General features: G+C 45.6%; 2 protein-coding genes across 2 annotated transcripts in view; one reads left to right on the top strand and one right to left on the bottom strand.

The window, feature by feature from the left end:
• LOC8034379 (fasciculation and elongation protein zeta-2) overlaps nt 1-15,636 on the bottom strand; it is a 75,880-nt gene that overhangs the window by 17,622 nt on the left and 42,622 nt on the right. Inside the window, exons 3-5 of the mRNA XM_029992402.4 lie at nt 15,266-15,415; nt 11,524-11,629; nt 945-1,192 (exon numbers count right to left, since the gene is read on the bottom strand). Of these exons, the coding sequence (XP_029848262.1) occupies nt 945-1,192; nt 11,524-11,629; nt 15,266-15,415 (504 nt within the window). The remainder of the gene's footprint in view (nt 1-944; nt 1,193-11,523; nt 11,630-15,265; nt 15,416-15,636) is intronic.
• LOC121837552 (tigger transposable element-derived protein 6-like) lies at nt 5,377-7,383 on the top strand. Its single transcript, XM_042293174.1, has one exon. The coding sequence runs from the start codon at nt 5,711-5,713 to the stop codon at nt 7,247-7,249; it is 1,539 nt and encodes a 512-aa protein (XP_042149108.1). The 5' UTR covers nt 5,377-5,710; the 3' UTR covers nt 7,250-7,383.

Here is a 15,636-nt window from a genome sequence, read left to right as displayed (position 1 = left end):
CGAGCATGTTTCCCACAGAGAAGTTTGAGAACCCTGGCCCATGACGGGCTGCCATTAGCGGCATATTGAGGAGCCATCTGGCAGCGTCACTTGCAACTAAGGTGAGCAGGGGACTTTATCTGGCAGCTGCGACATGTGCGGTGTCCATACCTATATATATCTTGCACCGTGATTCAGTTCCACTCAAATGCAATTGCATCTCTGCCTATTGTGAATCAGTTTGTCTTATGCCAAAGGGTTTCCCAATCTCTCAGACTGACAAATGCAAAAAAGAGAGATTAATATTTCCAGCCCCGCTAAAAAATCGTATAAAAGTCGACCTCCTAAACTGAACTACTACCTGCATCCTATAATTATATACAGATTGAGCAAAGATATAGATTATTCTTTTATGTTATAGCTTTACCTGTGTGATAAAATATCTAGGCACAAATCACCAAGAAGAAAAAAGTAGAGGAGCTTCTCTCTCGAGAAACAGCTGGGCCACCTCCATCCTAAAAACAAACTGAACTTTGGCCAGAATGAAACATCACCAACCAAGACAACATGACCTTTGACCTCACTCCCTCAATCCAAAAAAGCCTGACCTTTAACTCCACTGCGAAACCTCCATCCACAAACATCTGACCCCTGACCCCACTGGGGCAACTCAATCCAAGAGAGCCTTCACCTTAGACCCCACTAAGGCATGTCCATGCAAAACAAACCTGACCTTTAAACCCCCTGCGACACCTCCACTCAAAGAAAACTTACGTATGATTGCACCCGATCACCTCCATCAAAGGAATCCTGACATTTCCCCCCTCCCCCCCCTTGGGCGCCTCCAACCCAAAAGCCCTGACCTCATACCCCACTAGGGGACCTCCATTAAAGAAAACCTGAACATTGACCCCACTGGCGTATCTACAACAAGAAACGGGGCAAGAGAGGGCGAGACCACCCACCTTTGGCTCCGGCCCGTTGTGCGAGGCAACCGAGGCAGGGCGCCCCTTGCGCCGGTCGATGTGGAAGTGTCGGCGCTTGTTCTGCACGCTTAGCAGGAGAGAGATGAAGCTGTTCTTGAGTTCCTTCTCAAACTCGAGCTCGTCCCTCAGGGCGAGCTCCTGGATCAGGGTCTCTGAGTGCTCACGGATCAGCCGCTCCAGCTCCACCAGCACCTCTGTCAGCTCGGGGGCCGACAGCGTCTTCAGCCCTGCACAAAACGGCAATCCTCCTCGCTGAAGGCTACGCGGGGCCCTTGCAGCAACACCTCCTCGGTGGCAGGGCCATAGTGCCAGTTGTTCTACGTCAGCCGCCGGAAGCCAGCGCGGGGCACTCGTCGGACACGAGTGCTATGTCAGAATTCGGCTGAGGACACGAGTCCCAGTCAAACACTGACTCAGCATTCGCGCCCAATCTCCACCCTGTGCTGGCCTCCTATAGGCAAAACAGAACCACGGTCTTTAGACCAACCACTTGTTGGTCTGGAAACTTTGTCGATTTCCGACCTACCACATCTTGTCGGCGCAAGCAGCGCTGATTCATGTAGGAATAAAGAAATGTAAAAAAAAGAAACTAAAAGTTTTAAAAAAGATTTGATAAACTTCGAAAATTCTTTTAGAGTAAGTGAAGCGCTCTTTGCATGGAATTTTAAAGTTGCTTTGAAGTAATGCGACCCTCAGGTCTCAAGTATAGATGGCATTTCCAATTATTCATCCACACCACGGGTCCACGAATTTTTATGAAAGAGTGGGCGCAACGAGCGGCTTTCCCCGTGGCGGCTTCTCCGGACCCACGCCTATCCGTTAGGTTCTCCGAGCGACCTGATTAACTGACTCATAAGTCGACAGAGTGCTTCTTGTGTTTCAATTTGTCCGTAGGTTGTTGTAAGCATTGAAGTATATTTTGTCCATAGGGAAAACGTTCCCATGGCGTGACAAAAAGACTCCAGACAAGGTAATCCATGGTAAAGCCACCGCTGCAGGCGGCAAAGCCACCTGCAACGGTGGCTTTGCCGCATCTCACGGCGCTACTGCAGGGAAGCCGACTCATTGATAGAGGAATGACCAGCACCACATTTTTAACCACACTTTAGTATGTTCAGGCTATTATAACAACACTGTAAACCAGGGGTCGGAAACTGGCGGCCCGCGAGGCAATATTATACAGCCCCCGGCATGCCTCCGAGAATGACCACACTCAAGGACGAGGTGTTTGGTTGCAAACGTTGTACAATTGGATGTAAGAACTCTGATCAAGATCAAAAGATTTACAAGATAAAGTGTGCTGGATCAGGTGGTCCCAAATAAAAAAAATTAAGTTGAAGAATGCGCTTGTAGCGAACGACTTTGTTCAGTTCTCTGCTGACCTCCCTGAGCTTTCAAATCTACAAAATCTCGAAGTGGCCTTCAACGAAGTGTTTGATACAGCACATACATATATGCAGACATACTTTTTCAAGATGAATACTGTGAAGCCAAATGTGGGTCTTGCGAATGACAGATAAGCACCTCTAAATTTTTTTTGTGGCTTTCAGTTAAGAGCTTAGTATGAATGTTCACATCAATACTGAAAACCCTATATCTTACTGAAAGGGGGCTGAATCACTCTTACGTTATGTGCGCCTGAATCAAGAGAAAATCTTGGCATATCACTTCAAATATGTAACAGTTTTTGGGGTTTTTTTTTTTCACTTCTATAAACTGATTTCTTTCCCTATCTCCGTTTCTCTGTTCGGCCCCTTCAGTCTCCGATTTGCGACGAATTGGCCCACTGTAACAAAAGGTTGCCGACCCTTGCCGTAAACAAAATGTGCAAGAGAATCTTATTCTGGTAAAGATGTATGGTCTTTGCATAGTTGGCGCATTATTCAGGTACTACAGATCCTTTTCCCGTATGCTAGATTTGAGGCGCCATGACTGACCTTCTGCTGCCTCACTGGGATGCCCAGCCACTGGTATGAGTAATAAAAAATTTACACAAAACCTGCTTTGGGCAGAACACTGCCGTGTCTTAAGAGGGGATGCTGGTCTTTATTGTGCTGAAATTTAGTATACTGATGTATTTCTCTGTGGTTATTTCAAATATGCGATTAATTTTGAGATAGCTTCACCAGATCCTGCGTTATCAATAAATTTTTAATTTTAACTGCACCGTATTTACTCACATAATGAACACACTTTTTTCCCCGAAAAATTGACACATATTTGGGGGGGGGGGCATTCATTACACGAGGAAATATTTTTGCATTTAAACACTTCTTGCAAATGTCATATTAGGTGCCAATATACAACGGCAAGGTACTGTGGCACGTCTCCGGTGATGAAGGCACACCCACGGCTGGTTGGGGGCACGCCACAATAACCATGCTTTAGAAATTGCAAACTTTTTTAGAGTGCTTTCAGGGTGCTCTTTGCCCAAGGAAAAGCGCCCTACGAAGCTCACTCAGCATGAAAAGCAAGGCGACCGTTTTTAGGCGATATATATTGCTAGTATCGGGCGGGCGCACTCAGGTATATCCGCGACTATGCGACTATGCGTATAAGAACTGGAACCAAGTCCAACCAACCGTGGACCCCAAGGCCCGCTCGCACGGATCAAGTTTCACTTACGGAGAGGCTACCAGACACTCTCAGCCTACAGCACAGACCTTTGTGTCGTTCTGTTGGGGATTAAATAAACGCATTTACCCAGAGTATGTGAAATTAGGCCTTACCACTTTCATGACACGCAATTCGAGACTTGCAGATCCGAAAATTGGAGGTGCATTGGTTTTGGGAGGGGGAAAAAAAGTCAAAATATTGATGCCCGTTGTGGGGGGTGCATTTATTATGCGAGTGCGTTTATTATGCGAGTAAATACGGTATGTCCTCTTTACGGGTCGTTGGCGTACAATTCTTTAGAATATATCAGAAATTTTTATAGAATAGACTACTTCCATAAAGCCCTGCACGCAACACGGCGCGCGTTGCACCCTGGGAACTAGTTGGCCAGGGAGGAGACTGGCATGGTTTCGCTTTCGATCGACACGTCGACAAGAGATCATACACAGAGCGTGGACTATAAACGGCCATTATCTCATGTTTCTGGTCCCGAGAGCGTCATTTGTGGTCTCTAAACTAACCTAAATGGCCAGACCTCGAAGCTTTAGCACAAGCCTGAGACGTATTCGCAACTCCAGCGCACCGCTCGCCCTCCCGCGGACGAACGGAGAAGCAGAGGAGCGAGGACGGCGGCGGCGGCGCGGAAACGGTGGCAGGGACTGTCGGCCTTGATGCGTGAAGTCGTTTTAACGAAAAAGGTGAGCGTGTTAAAAAAGGAATTCTTGTGCTCCGCCTTGCAACAGCCTTGCACGAAGGACCGGGATGTCTAATTTTATTAGGGACTTTTCGTGTATTGCATACGCTGCGGATTTCTGGTATTGTGCATGGCCGCCAGCTCAATCTGTACTCAAAGTGACGAGAAACGCTCCCACTAATAATGAAGAACTCTATAGTACGGTCTACGGAAAGTCTATTCTTTGCCATAACTAGGAGAAAACTTGTCGCGCAACGGTATGTCGAGCAACACAAATCGGGAAAGGGTTCGCGTTTTAAGGCTAATGCAAGGGACATGACCATTTAATCCAAGCACTTCAAAAAGACAGAATACCCGTACTTGCTTTCAGGTGATTACAAAGCAAATAAAGAAAGGCTAGAAGCATATTAAGTTGTTCTGTGTTAGGCAGCCGTTTGTGACGAGAGCTTAGAGCACGCAGTTTTGGCCAGAGGGACCGCAATGTTGCAAATAACGCGGTGCAAAAAATGTAGGGTATATTAAAATATTTATTTCCGATAAAGCGATAAATAAAACCCCTAAACACACCTGTTATGTTAATAGGCAGTTTTTGCAGAGCGTACGACACCCCTAAACATCGTTTGGGCGTACAGCGCACTGGTCGTGCAACCAGTGCTACCAACTTTCACGAGCGACTTTTTAGCCGAGCTGTGCAACTTCTTAAAATAACCCAAATAAGAGTGAATGACTGTAAAAAAATAATAATCGGGGTTTTCTTGGCCCTACTGCAAAACCTACCGTATTTACTCGCATATTGGTCGATACGTCGTATAGGTCGACCCCCTAACTTCGGGACCCCCGAAAAAAAAAAAAAGTTGAAAAATATAATACCGGGATTCGCGTATTGGTCGACCCCCCAGTTTTGATGAGGCGATTTTTGAAAAACAGGTCGACCTATACGCGAGTAAATACGGTAGTTTTTTTTCGGTACTCTTTGATGCGAACTTTAGCTGTTTAATATCTTATAATGCACCGTCATCAAGCCTCTGGTAAAAGTTGTGGCCGTCAGTTTGACGTCGATGGGCTGCACGGCGAACTGAAGTTTTGGAGTGTCGTATACAGTAAAAGCTCGATAATTCACACTTCATTAATTCGAAATTACCGATAATTCGAATCAGCCGCCATGGTCCGGCCACGCTGCATTGAGTTCTATGTGTAAATATTCCTCTAATTGGTTGGCAAATTTGTTCCGCCACCGATAATTCGAACCAAGCGCCACCGTGCGGAGGTATAGTAAACCGCAGTGAAGAGCTTTCCAAGCCAAGCGATAGATGGCGCGTCCGGCGCAGCGGCCGACCTAGCAACCCAGCTCGCCGGGCTGTCCTTGAGCTAGCATCTCCGTCGTCTCCGGCTAGGCCTTTCCGCCTCGCTTATTTTGTTTTTTTGCCGTTTCGCGATGTCGACGTCGGTTCGCGGAAAGTACCGCGCCAAAACACTGAAGGAAAAAGTTGAAATTCTTCGGGAGGTCGACGCCAAGAATGCAAGCAAGCAAGATATCGCAAAGAAGTTCGGAATTCCTCGAAGCACGTTGTCTACGTACATCCGGAATAAGAAGGCTATCGTGGATGCCTACGAGGTCGAAGCCTTCAGTGGCGACCGCAAAAGACTTCGCCCTGCCAAGTACCCGGATTTAGAGAAAGCTTTGGTGACTTGGATCAAAGATATGAGAAGTTTGAACCTTCCGCTAAGCGGCTCCGTCATAATGGCGAAGGCAGCCGACTTTGCACTGCGCTTGGAACACGACGACTTCGCCGCCTCCGAAGGGTGGTTTCACCGTTTTCGCGAGAGGCACGACCTTGTTTTTCGTGCAGTGTCTGGGGAAGGGCAAGATACCAACATGGAAACGTGCGCAACGTGGAAGAGTGGAGCGCTGCAAGACTACCTGCGCAGCTACTCGCCGTGTGACATTTTTAATGGGGACGAGACTGCCTTGTTTTTCAAACTCCTGCCAAACAAGACCATCACCTACAAGGGGGATAACTGCGCTGGCGGTAAGCGAAGCAAGGAACGCGTAACTGTCATGCTTGCAGCCAACATGACGGGGACGGAGAAGCTGCCTCTCTTTGTGATAGGCAAATCGGCAAAGCCTCGCTGCTTTAAAAACATACGCTCTCTGCCCACCGACTATGCGGCAAACAAGAAGGCTTGGATGACCGGCGCGTTGTTTGAGCAGTGGCTCAGAAAGCTAGACAAAAAGTTTGAGCTGCGCAATCGGCAAGTCTTGCTCCTTGTCGATAACTGTTCGGCCCACAATGTGGACATTGAGCTGAAGGCCATTCAGTTAGCTTTCCTACCACCCAACACGACCAGCATGCTGCAGCCCATGGACCAGGGCGTGATTAAAAACATGAAGACATTTTATAGACGCCACTTGCTCGAGCGCATGATTTTGTGCTCGGGAAACGAGAGCCCCTACAACATCACGCTCCTTACTGCGATGCACATGCTTGTGCATGCCTGGGATCAGGTGACAGCGGCAACGATCGCAAACTGCTTCCGTCACTGCGGTTTCGATATTGCAAGCTCAGAGGCGACAGCCGATTCGACGGCCACGGCCGATTCCGGACAGGACGGGGAAGACATTCCGGCGAGTGTACGCCAGGCGCTGCAAGACGTCGATTTCACGGATTACGTCGATGCAGACAAAAGCGCGATGGTGTGTGGTGCCTTGACTGACGAGGAGATAATCGCGCATGTCAGGGGCGGAGAACCCGCCATGGAGGATGATGATGGTGAAGAAGAAAACGAAGAAGCGCCTGTGCGTCCATGCGCGTCGGAAGTCATGGAGGCTCTCGACGTTGTCCGTCGCTTCTTTAGCTTTGAAGAAGACGGAGAAGATGCTTTCCGCCACGTTCAAGCTCTTGAAGGAAAAGTTATGACAGCTGTTTTCTTTAAAAAAAAGCAGAAAAAGATAAGCGACTTCTTTGCTCAATAAAGATGGCGGCCCCGAGCGGTTATGCGGCCTCTAGATTCCAAACGTGACCGCAATTCTTTGACTTTCGTTAGTTCGAATTTCTTTTAATTCGAATTTGTTTTGCGTCCCCGTGAAATTCGAATTAACGAGCTTTTACTGTATGTGCCAAAAAGTGTAAGGACTACAGTATTTTTTTTTTTTTTTAGAATGATGAGCACGGCAATGCTCCTGGCGCGCACTGAAAATTGTACTTCAAAGGCACAGAGCGAGCTTGCGGTTGTAATGCTACACCGCACGGTAGCCTGCGGTAAAAAAAACTTTCTATCAATAACTATAGAGCAGTTTGATTACGTGTTGCAATACACTAACACCGAGACGGCGAGCAGCGAGTTGTAAAGGGGTGTCTAAACAGGACAGTCCAAAACGCACGACTTCGACAAATCGTGAAAAATGAAGCGGGCGCGTCCGCTTCCATTTTCACGATTTGTCGGAGTCGTGCCTTTTGTAGTGTCCTGTTTGGACACCCCTTGAGCCTGTGACGCGAAGACACCAATACTGTGAACGCTGCTCTTCCGAAGCTTGACGGTCAGCGTTCTCGGCTCTTTTTTTAGAGAACTAATGGCCAGGCAAAGCCGCAAACATATCTTCATCGCACTAAAAAATATTCTGCCACAAACAGTAACGTGGCCGGTGCCTAAAACGCACTCGCTCACCCCAAAGCTTCGCAATTTGAGGTTTCTGCAACTTTTAAATAACAGCATGCTCGTTTTCCTAACGTGCATCAGCATCTACGTCACCTGTAATATGATCCCTTTATAACCGCTTCGCATTTGTAGACCAATAAATAATTTTTAGCGCGCTGAAGAGCGTCAGTGCGAGCAGGCGCGCGGGATATCCTGGAGAATCTATCCCTGTCTCTTCCGCCATCTTGGAACTACCGCCCTGCCACCTATAGGGCGTTGGAGTTGCGAATAGCTTGTCTTAACACAAGCTAGTTGTATTTTTGTACTTGAGCCTTCCCGTTAGCATTCCGATTGAGGTATGTGGACGAGCCAGTGCTGGGAATATCGAGGCTGCAAAGCTCGGGTATTTTGCTTGTGTACGAGTCAACAAGCTGTAGCAACCAATAAGTATGCATGCATCGGGCTCGCGCCTTTACATTAGTGTTCTTGATCAGGAAGTTTGTTTCGTGCGTCCATAGATGAAATATTACTTTTTGCAATTACTGTTTTTCTTAATATGCCTGAGTATGCGAGGTAAAACTCGGAGGCGCCATTGAAAAGCTTAATTTTAACACACTTCTTATCTCTTATCTGTACTGACCCGCAGCACTGCACGAAGTTAAGTCCCCACCCGCTTGCATTCCACTTATATTCAACATCGCGTATGCGCATAAAGTTATCCTGCAATCATATAGGCAAATTTGCACATACAGACCGTTTTAACAAAGCAAAGGTCGAGCACTTGTGTGAAGAATGTCGTACCGTTTGCCAGAAGTGCGCCGGACGGCCATGGACCCCTATGCGGTGCGCCAAACGAACGAATTCAAAGCGCTTTTGACGGTTGCTGATGTCCATAATAGTTGTTATGTGTCTGCTTTCTTCCTGCCTGAGTATGGCAAGATAATTTCCAACATACCCTTCAGACACGGATCTTGGGCATCAATAAAAGCTCGTTCAAATAGGCTTAGTCAGGAGTAGGGGACGCTTGTTAGGGCCTCCGTCGTAGTTAGCCGATCTCAGCGTTTGCGAAAACTTAATATTATATCAGCATAAAATTTGAGTAGGGGATACATGATGACACGAGAAAGACATCATAGTAACTTTTGTGCAGTAGTGAGGTCGAATTTATTGCGTTTCCTTAAAAGTTTATGCGTAAACGCTGCGCTCAACTTTGATACCCTGTGAGGATGCGGCTTGCTTTTCGCCCAATGAAGTAACAAGAAGCAGACGTTTGGCAAACAAAATATGTGTAAGGCTCCAGATGAACAAATTTCAGTTCTAGTTCACTGGTACTAGACGGGATTATTGAAATTGAGCTCAAACATGCACTCGTGGAGTGAGGTGACTAAGCCACGACTTACTATGTTTGCATACGCACGCACAATATCCGGTGTTTCGGGAACCAAGGAAAGTGCTCCGGGCTTCGTTTTGTATCGCTCGATCGAGAATGAGTGTATTGTACATCTGTGAAAAGTCAGATATTTGAAAACGCAAGCAGTACGTTCGGTCGCGGCATGATAGCATACGATGAAGCTGCTCAATCGAAACCGAAACTGAGTGGCCAACTAGTTCCCAGAGTGCACTGCATGGTATTTCGCCGCGATGGGGCGCGTCGGTTTTGGAAGAAGTTCATTGCATTTACCAAGACATGATTTGTGCAGTGATGCCATTTTTGTTGCTTTATATGCCAGGCAATAATTTTAATAATTAGTCTTAAAAAGATATACAGCCTCCCGTTTTGTGCAACTTGATTGCAAATGTCTTTTACCAATGTAATATCACCAAATCAGGCTTAAAGTAGCATCACCACACAAAAGATGTCTAGGTGGTAAAAATTTCTGATATATTCTGAAAAATTTTACGCTAACAGCCCGTAAAAAGGATCTAATTAAAATTACAAATATACTGATGACTCAGGATCTGTAAAGCTATCTGAAAACTAATTGCATCGTTGATATCACCACTAAGAAATACATCAGTACATTAAATTTCAGCACGATAAATTAAGTAAAAAAAAAAAAGATAAAGTCCAGCTTCCCCCTTAATGGTAACCTGTCACCCAATCACAGTAATATGAAGTGAATCGAAAGGAATGAAAGGAGATACAAATGGCAGGTCAGTTATGGCGGCGCTTGTTCACAGCTGCTGAAAGGCATCTATACAACAGTGCACAAACTGCACGTTTCAGAACTTCGCTCAGCTAGGTCTCCCAGAATACTTCGCGGTGTGCCATCTTTTTGTGTACACTTCCACACCTTTTGTTAATTTAAACCAAACGTCGGCTCAACTTTCCAAAACTAAAGGTTGTCAGCGAGAAAACCAGGGCCCCTTCTACACCCATTCTGTCTGGAATGACTTGCAAAGCTCAGTCCCACAAAACGCAAGACGTCTTTTCCCCGTGCTTTCGAAACCGTTTAAGCAAATGCATAGAAGACGTCAGAGAGCACATCACCTCAATGTTTATAAAAATGGTACATTCACAAAGACTTTGTGGGATCAAAGCAAGCCATATTTTGGCAATTTGCTGCTTCATTTCTGGACACAACTGCCCAATCGGCACAAGCCTCAATAACCAAACGGCACCTTTAAAAATGGATCTCCTCGGTAAAAAGGCACGCTGGCCCAAGTCTCGTAACGAGAAACCACGAGTTCCTAGTTTTACAGGGGAGATTATGCAGCTCTGCACCTAGAAGGCCAACCAAAACTATGAGCTCCGTATGACGCAACAATGCCCGAGCAGCGTCTTCGGAGAAAAAGTCTGTTGTCCAAAGAATTTTCGGTCGAAAACCGCGTGCCCGTGGTTTGGGCACCCTGCGGCTCAGTGCCAGGTAGGAGCATGACCCATCAGCTCCTATAAAGCAAGGTCATAGCGCCGGATTTTTTATGCCACCTGCCAGAGGGCAATGTGGTGTGTAGATTGGACGCGTCAGTGTTTGACTAAGACTTGAATTCTCGATGAATGACTATGAGCCCTAGCAAAACACTGATGCAGTACACATGATCAATTATTACTCCCCACACTCATGACCTTGCCATCTAAGAAATGTTCGTATGACCACCACACATGCTCGGTTAACCTTTCCTCATTCCTTTCCCAAATGCCAGAAACTGCCGCAGTGCCCGCTAAGATCGTTTGTGAAGAAACGAAGAGGCTACTGGTGACTCCAGCAAACTATAGGGGGCGCGCGCTGGTCAGGCACAACGGCGGACGAAAGGAGGTCGTTTTCGTCGTTCAGCACGCAGACCACCATCAATTTCTTGCAGTGCAGCGTAAAATGGGTGTTACATATAAAAGCAAAGTGATTTTAAGACGGTAGAAACCTTCTTCTAGTCAGTGCGTAAGAATGACACGGCAGAAGCAGAAAAATAATTACTGGAAACAATGTTTGTTTCTATACTGCCTACGAGAACCAAGCAGCGATTGCAGACGACAGAGCCGAAAGAACCTCCTCACTTAAGCTTCTTGGTGTTGCCGCTACGCAGCGTCGATTTCGCTGGAGGCGCCAATAGGTGGTTCTGACTTCATTTTAAAGGCGTCCCGTTTTCAACAACATTCCGCGCGATATCACTCACTTTCTCCGTAGACAAGGGAAGAGATGGCGTTCTTGGTGATGGCGTCGTCGTCTGCCTTCTCGGGGGACGAGTCCGCCGAGGGGACTTCTTCTGCAGGCACGTTCTCCTGGAAGGAGAGAACGGCCGACGTGTTGTGTGGAGGAAACGGCAAAGGCAATTCTGTGCTCCTCTCTGCTCGGCTGGCGAGCGTTCCCAGAAAAGTTTAAAGAAAGAATCCAATTCTCTTGAAGACGACTTTCAAGGTCAAGCTGAGACATCATTAAGGTCCTCAAATTTTTAAGAGCAATAGTGCACCTAAGATTGGGAAACCCAAATTAAAATGTATGGCTCCTGATCTTCTGTTGAGAAAAGAAAGGCTGCATTAAACGAGTCCCAACAAACACAGAGGTGTGCGAGTGACTGATGTGCATCCAGGAACATGGAAAAGGGTTCACCAAGCCGCAATGATGAAACACCCTCGTCCGTATGGTCTTTCTACGCTAGTTCTATTTCTCGCCTTAGAGTGTATCTCTCGGTCGTCACTCAATAGTTGCAGCTTAAACCAAGACTGCATAAGCATTCAGCTTAAAGGGGCACTTGAGTGGATTCTTAGATCATCTATTTCGGGCAGTGGTCTCAAACTCATTTGAGTGTGGGGGCCAGATATCCGACACCTGAAAGGTCGAGGGCCAACGTAAGACGCGCGGGGGAGGTTTTGTGTTTTTATGTTTTTTGTAAACTCAAGCTTGCCAGTGACATCTTTAGATTTGATTTGTTTATAAGACTACTTTGGGCCTTGACCTGATGTGATAAGAATAAAAATGACACCGCTCCACCAACATGCTGGCATTTCTAATAGAAACAGCACTGTTGTTCCTGTTACTCAATTCACCCAGGAATCAACCAAGCTCAACATGTCTCGAAAAACAAAGAGTTAATATGATAGTTGTTGTTTTCCTGGCGATTTTTACTACAACACTCAAACAAATACTTGTCTTTTAATAATCATATATTTTGAAGGCGAGAATCCCGAGCTCGTAGCTTTATCTTTGCCAGTTACCCCTGCTGATCGAGAGTTCCCGCAGCCGAAATGCGTCCTTCAACGAATAGCTTGAGCTTGCAGTCTAGTAGTGGAATTGTTGTACATTACAAAAAGCTGGGAAGCAAAATATTATGCGAAACAAAGGGCGTATGAACAAAGATAAATATAATCTATGTGAATACGTTAAAAGAGTAGGGCTAATTTTTGAAGGAAAATGAATCGGCGGGATGAGATCACAATGGCGCATGCCACTTTTAGCGCTTGAGAGATTGGGACCGGGACTCATAGCCGGTTTCCTGCGGGCCGCGTCCCAGCAAGTTGCAGGCCGCATGCAGCCCGCGGGCCACGTGTTTGAGACCCTTGATTTAGGGTGATAACTCCATCTATAGGCTCTAAGCATCCTAAAAAAAAATTACACTCATGAGATACAAATTTTACTATTAAAAATCTAATCGAAGATTGTGACATGCCCTTCTTTCTGTACCTTGGAGGAGACACCAAGGGGAAAACGCCAGGCGGCGTTTTCCAACAATATATGCTGTATTACTTCTCGTACACCCAAAGGTTTGACACACATATATATATATATATATACTATATATATATATATAGTGCACATGCGCGCCTATAAATAGTGATAATAGTAATGTTTGGAATCTCCATGCAATTAACTATTTTCATCGGCCAAATTTTATGAGGGCGGTGGGAACCAAGGATGCTCCCCCCCTTCCCCCTCCCCTCCCCCCTTAACCAAGAGGAAATAGTGCTGTGAATTTACTAAGACATCTTACCATCTAAAACTGGTCATTTTTACCGACTAAAGCCCAACGAACAATATGCCATCAAAAACAAGCTTCTACAAAAAATTTTCAGCCTTTCACTCTGGTGAAGAAGGAAGCCCAGCAAAGCTGTACTATGGTGGAAATGAAATAATGGCCAGCCGTAAGTCGGCAAGCGAGAGTCGAGAGGCTCGAAAGGTTGCCGCAATCATTTATAGATAACGGTAGCTGTCCAGAGTTTTGTGTTATCAAGTCATTTGAGGATGGACACGATCCTGGGGAAACTAGCCCTTAACAGCTCCGCTGTAAAAGCACCTCCCTTTAAAGGGGCACTAAAATTGATATTGAGTTGGTCTTTTCATGGCATAAACTGAATCTACGTGCCCCAAGCATCTCAAAATACCCAAAAATTAAATCATGCCTGGCTTTTCTTTCTTCACTGAAAAGCGATCAAACATTGTGGCACGCTCCTTTTTGTGATATATACCTCAGAAAAAAGGGTGTATTGGGATGTTTGGATGCCTTTTTATTAGGGATAAAGTTCACACATGATTGTAATTTTGGGTTTCTTAAGATGCTTAGGGTACATAAGTTGAGTTGGCATCATAAAAAGCCAATCCCCAAATCCACTTTAGTGCCCTCTTTAAGATTTCACACCCGCAGAACTCAGTTCCAAAGAACTTTGGTTGGGAAGGAAAAGAGAGAACAAGATCAGGGAGAGGGAATATGTGGGAATGGGCAAGAGAACAAAAAAAGAGAAGAAGGGACAGAATGTGGGAGATACAAAATGAAACATTGATGAATTTATCCTAAATATTAGTTGAAGGATTAAAGAAAGAAATAGTGAGTGGAAGTTCAATACTGACAATGTGACTTTAGTTTTTATCTTAGTATTTCTTCTCTAGCTTAAATCTTGGTATTGCTTGGCTACCATGATTGGTGCTTTTACTGATTTTATGAGGATGCTCCAGTGAATTCAACTGATGATGCTCCAGATGCATTTTTACTTATGACAATTTCTAAAGAGCAGAAACAGCCATATGAATTTGTACAATATGTTCTCTCATGCATGAAGTAAGAAATGCTTAATATATATACAAAAAAAAATTCAACTATGTATAGCCATCAAAGTGCACTATATATAAAACCCAAAGAATATCATAAATCCACATAAACCATACATAAAATTAAAATTTTTCTGAAAGCAGCAGTTCCGCTGACAATTAACAAAACTTCTTTATCTGCGGCTGGCATTGCTTCAGGACGAAATATTTTACAAAACTAACTAAATAAAAAATAGTTTTTCTTCTGCTGTCATAGTGTACATTAGAGAACACCGCTTGTTTCAATTGCATCTTTTTTAAATGCTTGTGATAAACAGATTTTTCAGTAAAGGCATTTTGGATACTGTGCAGTAGAAATTTGTATTGGCTTTTGATGATCTTCACAACAGGCCCTAATGTTGTTCTCTATGCTGCCAAGAGCATTTGGCACTTATCCAATGACGGGATTGGTCAGGGATGTGAATGCTTAGATCATGTATTATTTTATGTTGATTCTGAATACTTCAGCCCATCAGTAATCAGTGACATCAGGAAAGCTAAACAAGTTGTCTATAATCTGGATATCATAATAAATTTGTGCGCAGCATTACATAGAGTAATCCCAGGCGAAAATCGGTCCATTTCCAGCTGGATTATGAAACTGGAAATGAGGCAGTCCAGCTGGGTCCAGTCGGGTCCAGCTGGAATCCAGCTGGACTGCCTCATTTCCAGTTCCATAATCCAGCTGGAAGTGGACTGATTTTCGCCTGGGATGTATCTGTGCAAACCTGATTGGGAACCCCAAGGCCAAACTGACTCATCCATTTTCCATTCAAACACCAAACGGAGTGAACACAGTCTCCAGAAAGGTGGTTGTGCCGAGGTTGAGGAGAGCACACCTGCATAATCTCGTCAATCTCTTCGAGGACCTGTTCTGCGGTGAAGATGGGCTCCTGCTGGAGGCTGGACAGGATGAGGGCATGCAGGTCAAGGTCCTTGGCAAGGTCCTCCTCATCCGAACCCTCGGGGTCGTCCAGCCTCTCCGACTTCTGCGAGGGACCGAAGAAGCGGGCGGGACAACAAGGGAGAGGTCATAAGCTTACTAACATAACAGGAGGGGCCTCAAGAAAAAAGAAGGCAGGGCTCCTAGATGCCAGAACATCCAGCCCTGCCAGAGCCAGAGGTGTCCCGACCAAGGTCTTTCAACCCAGTTGAGACTCAATCCAGCTGGAACTACATAATGTAAATGGTCTCAGCTGAATCCAGTTGG

This window comes from Ixodes scapularis, unplaced genomic scaffold (genome assembly GCF_016920785.2).
Source record: "Ixodes scapularis isolate PalLabHiFi unplaced genomic scaffold, ASM1692078v2 PGA_scaffold4__175_contigs__length_147842914, whole genome shotgun sequence".
NCBI classification, from domain to species: Eukaryota; Metazoa; Arthropoda; class Arachnida; order Ixodida; family Ixodidae; genus Ixodes; species Ixodes scapularis.
Note: the sequence above shows the minus strand (reverse complement) of the source record. Positions and strands in the feature narration are given on the sequence as shown.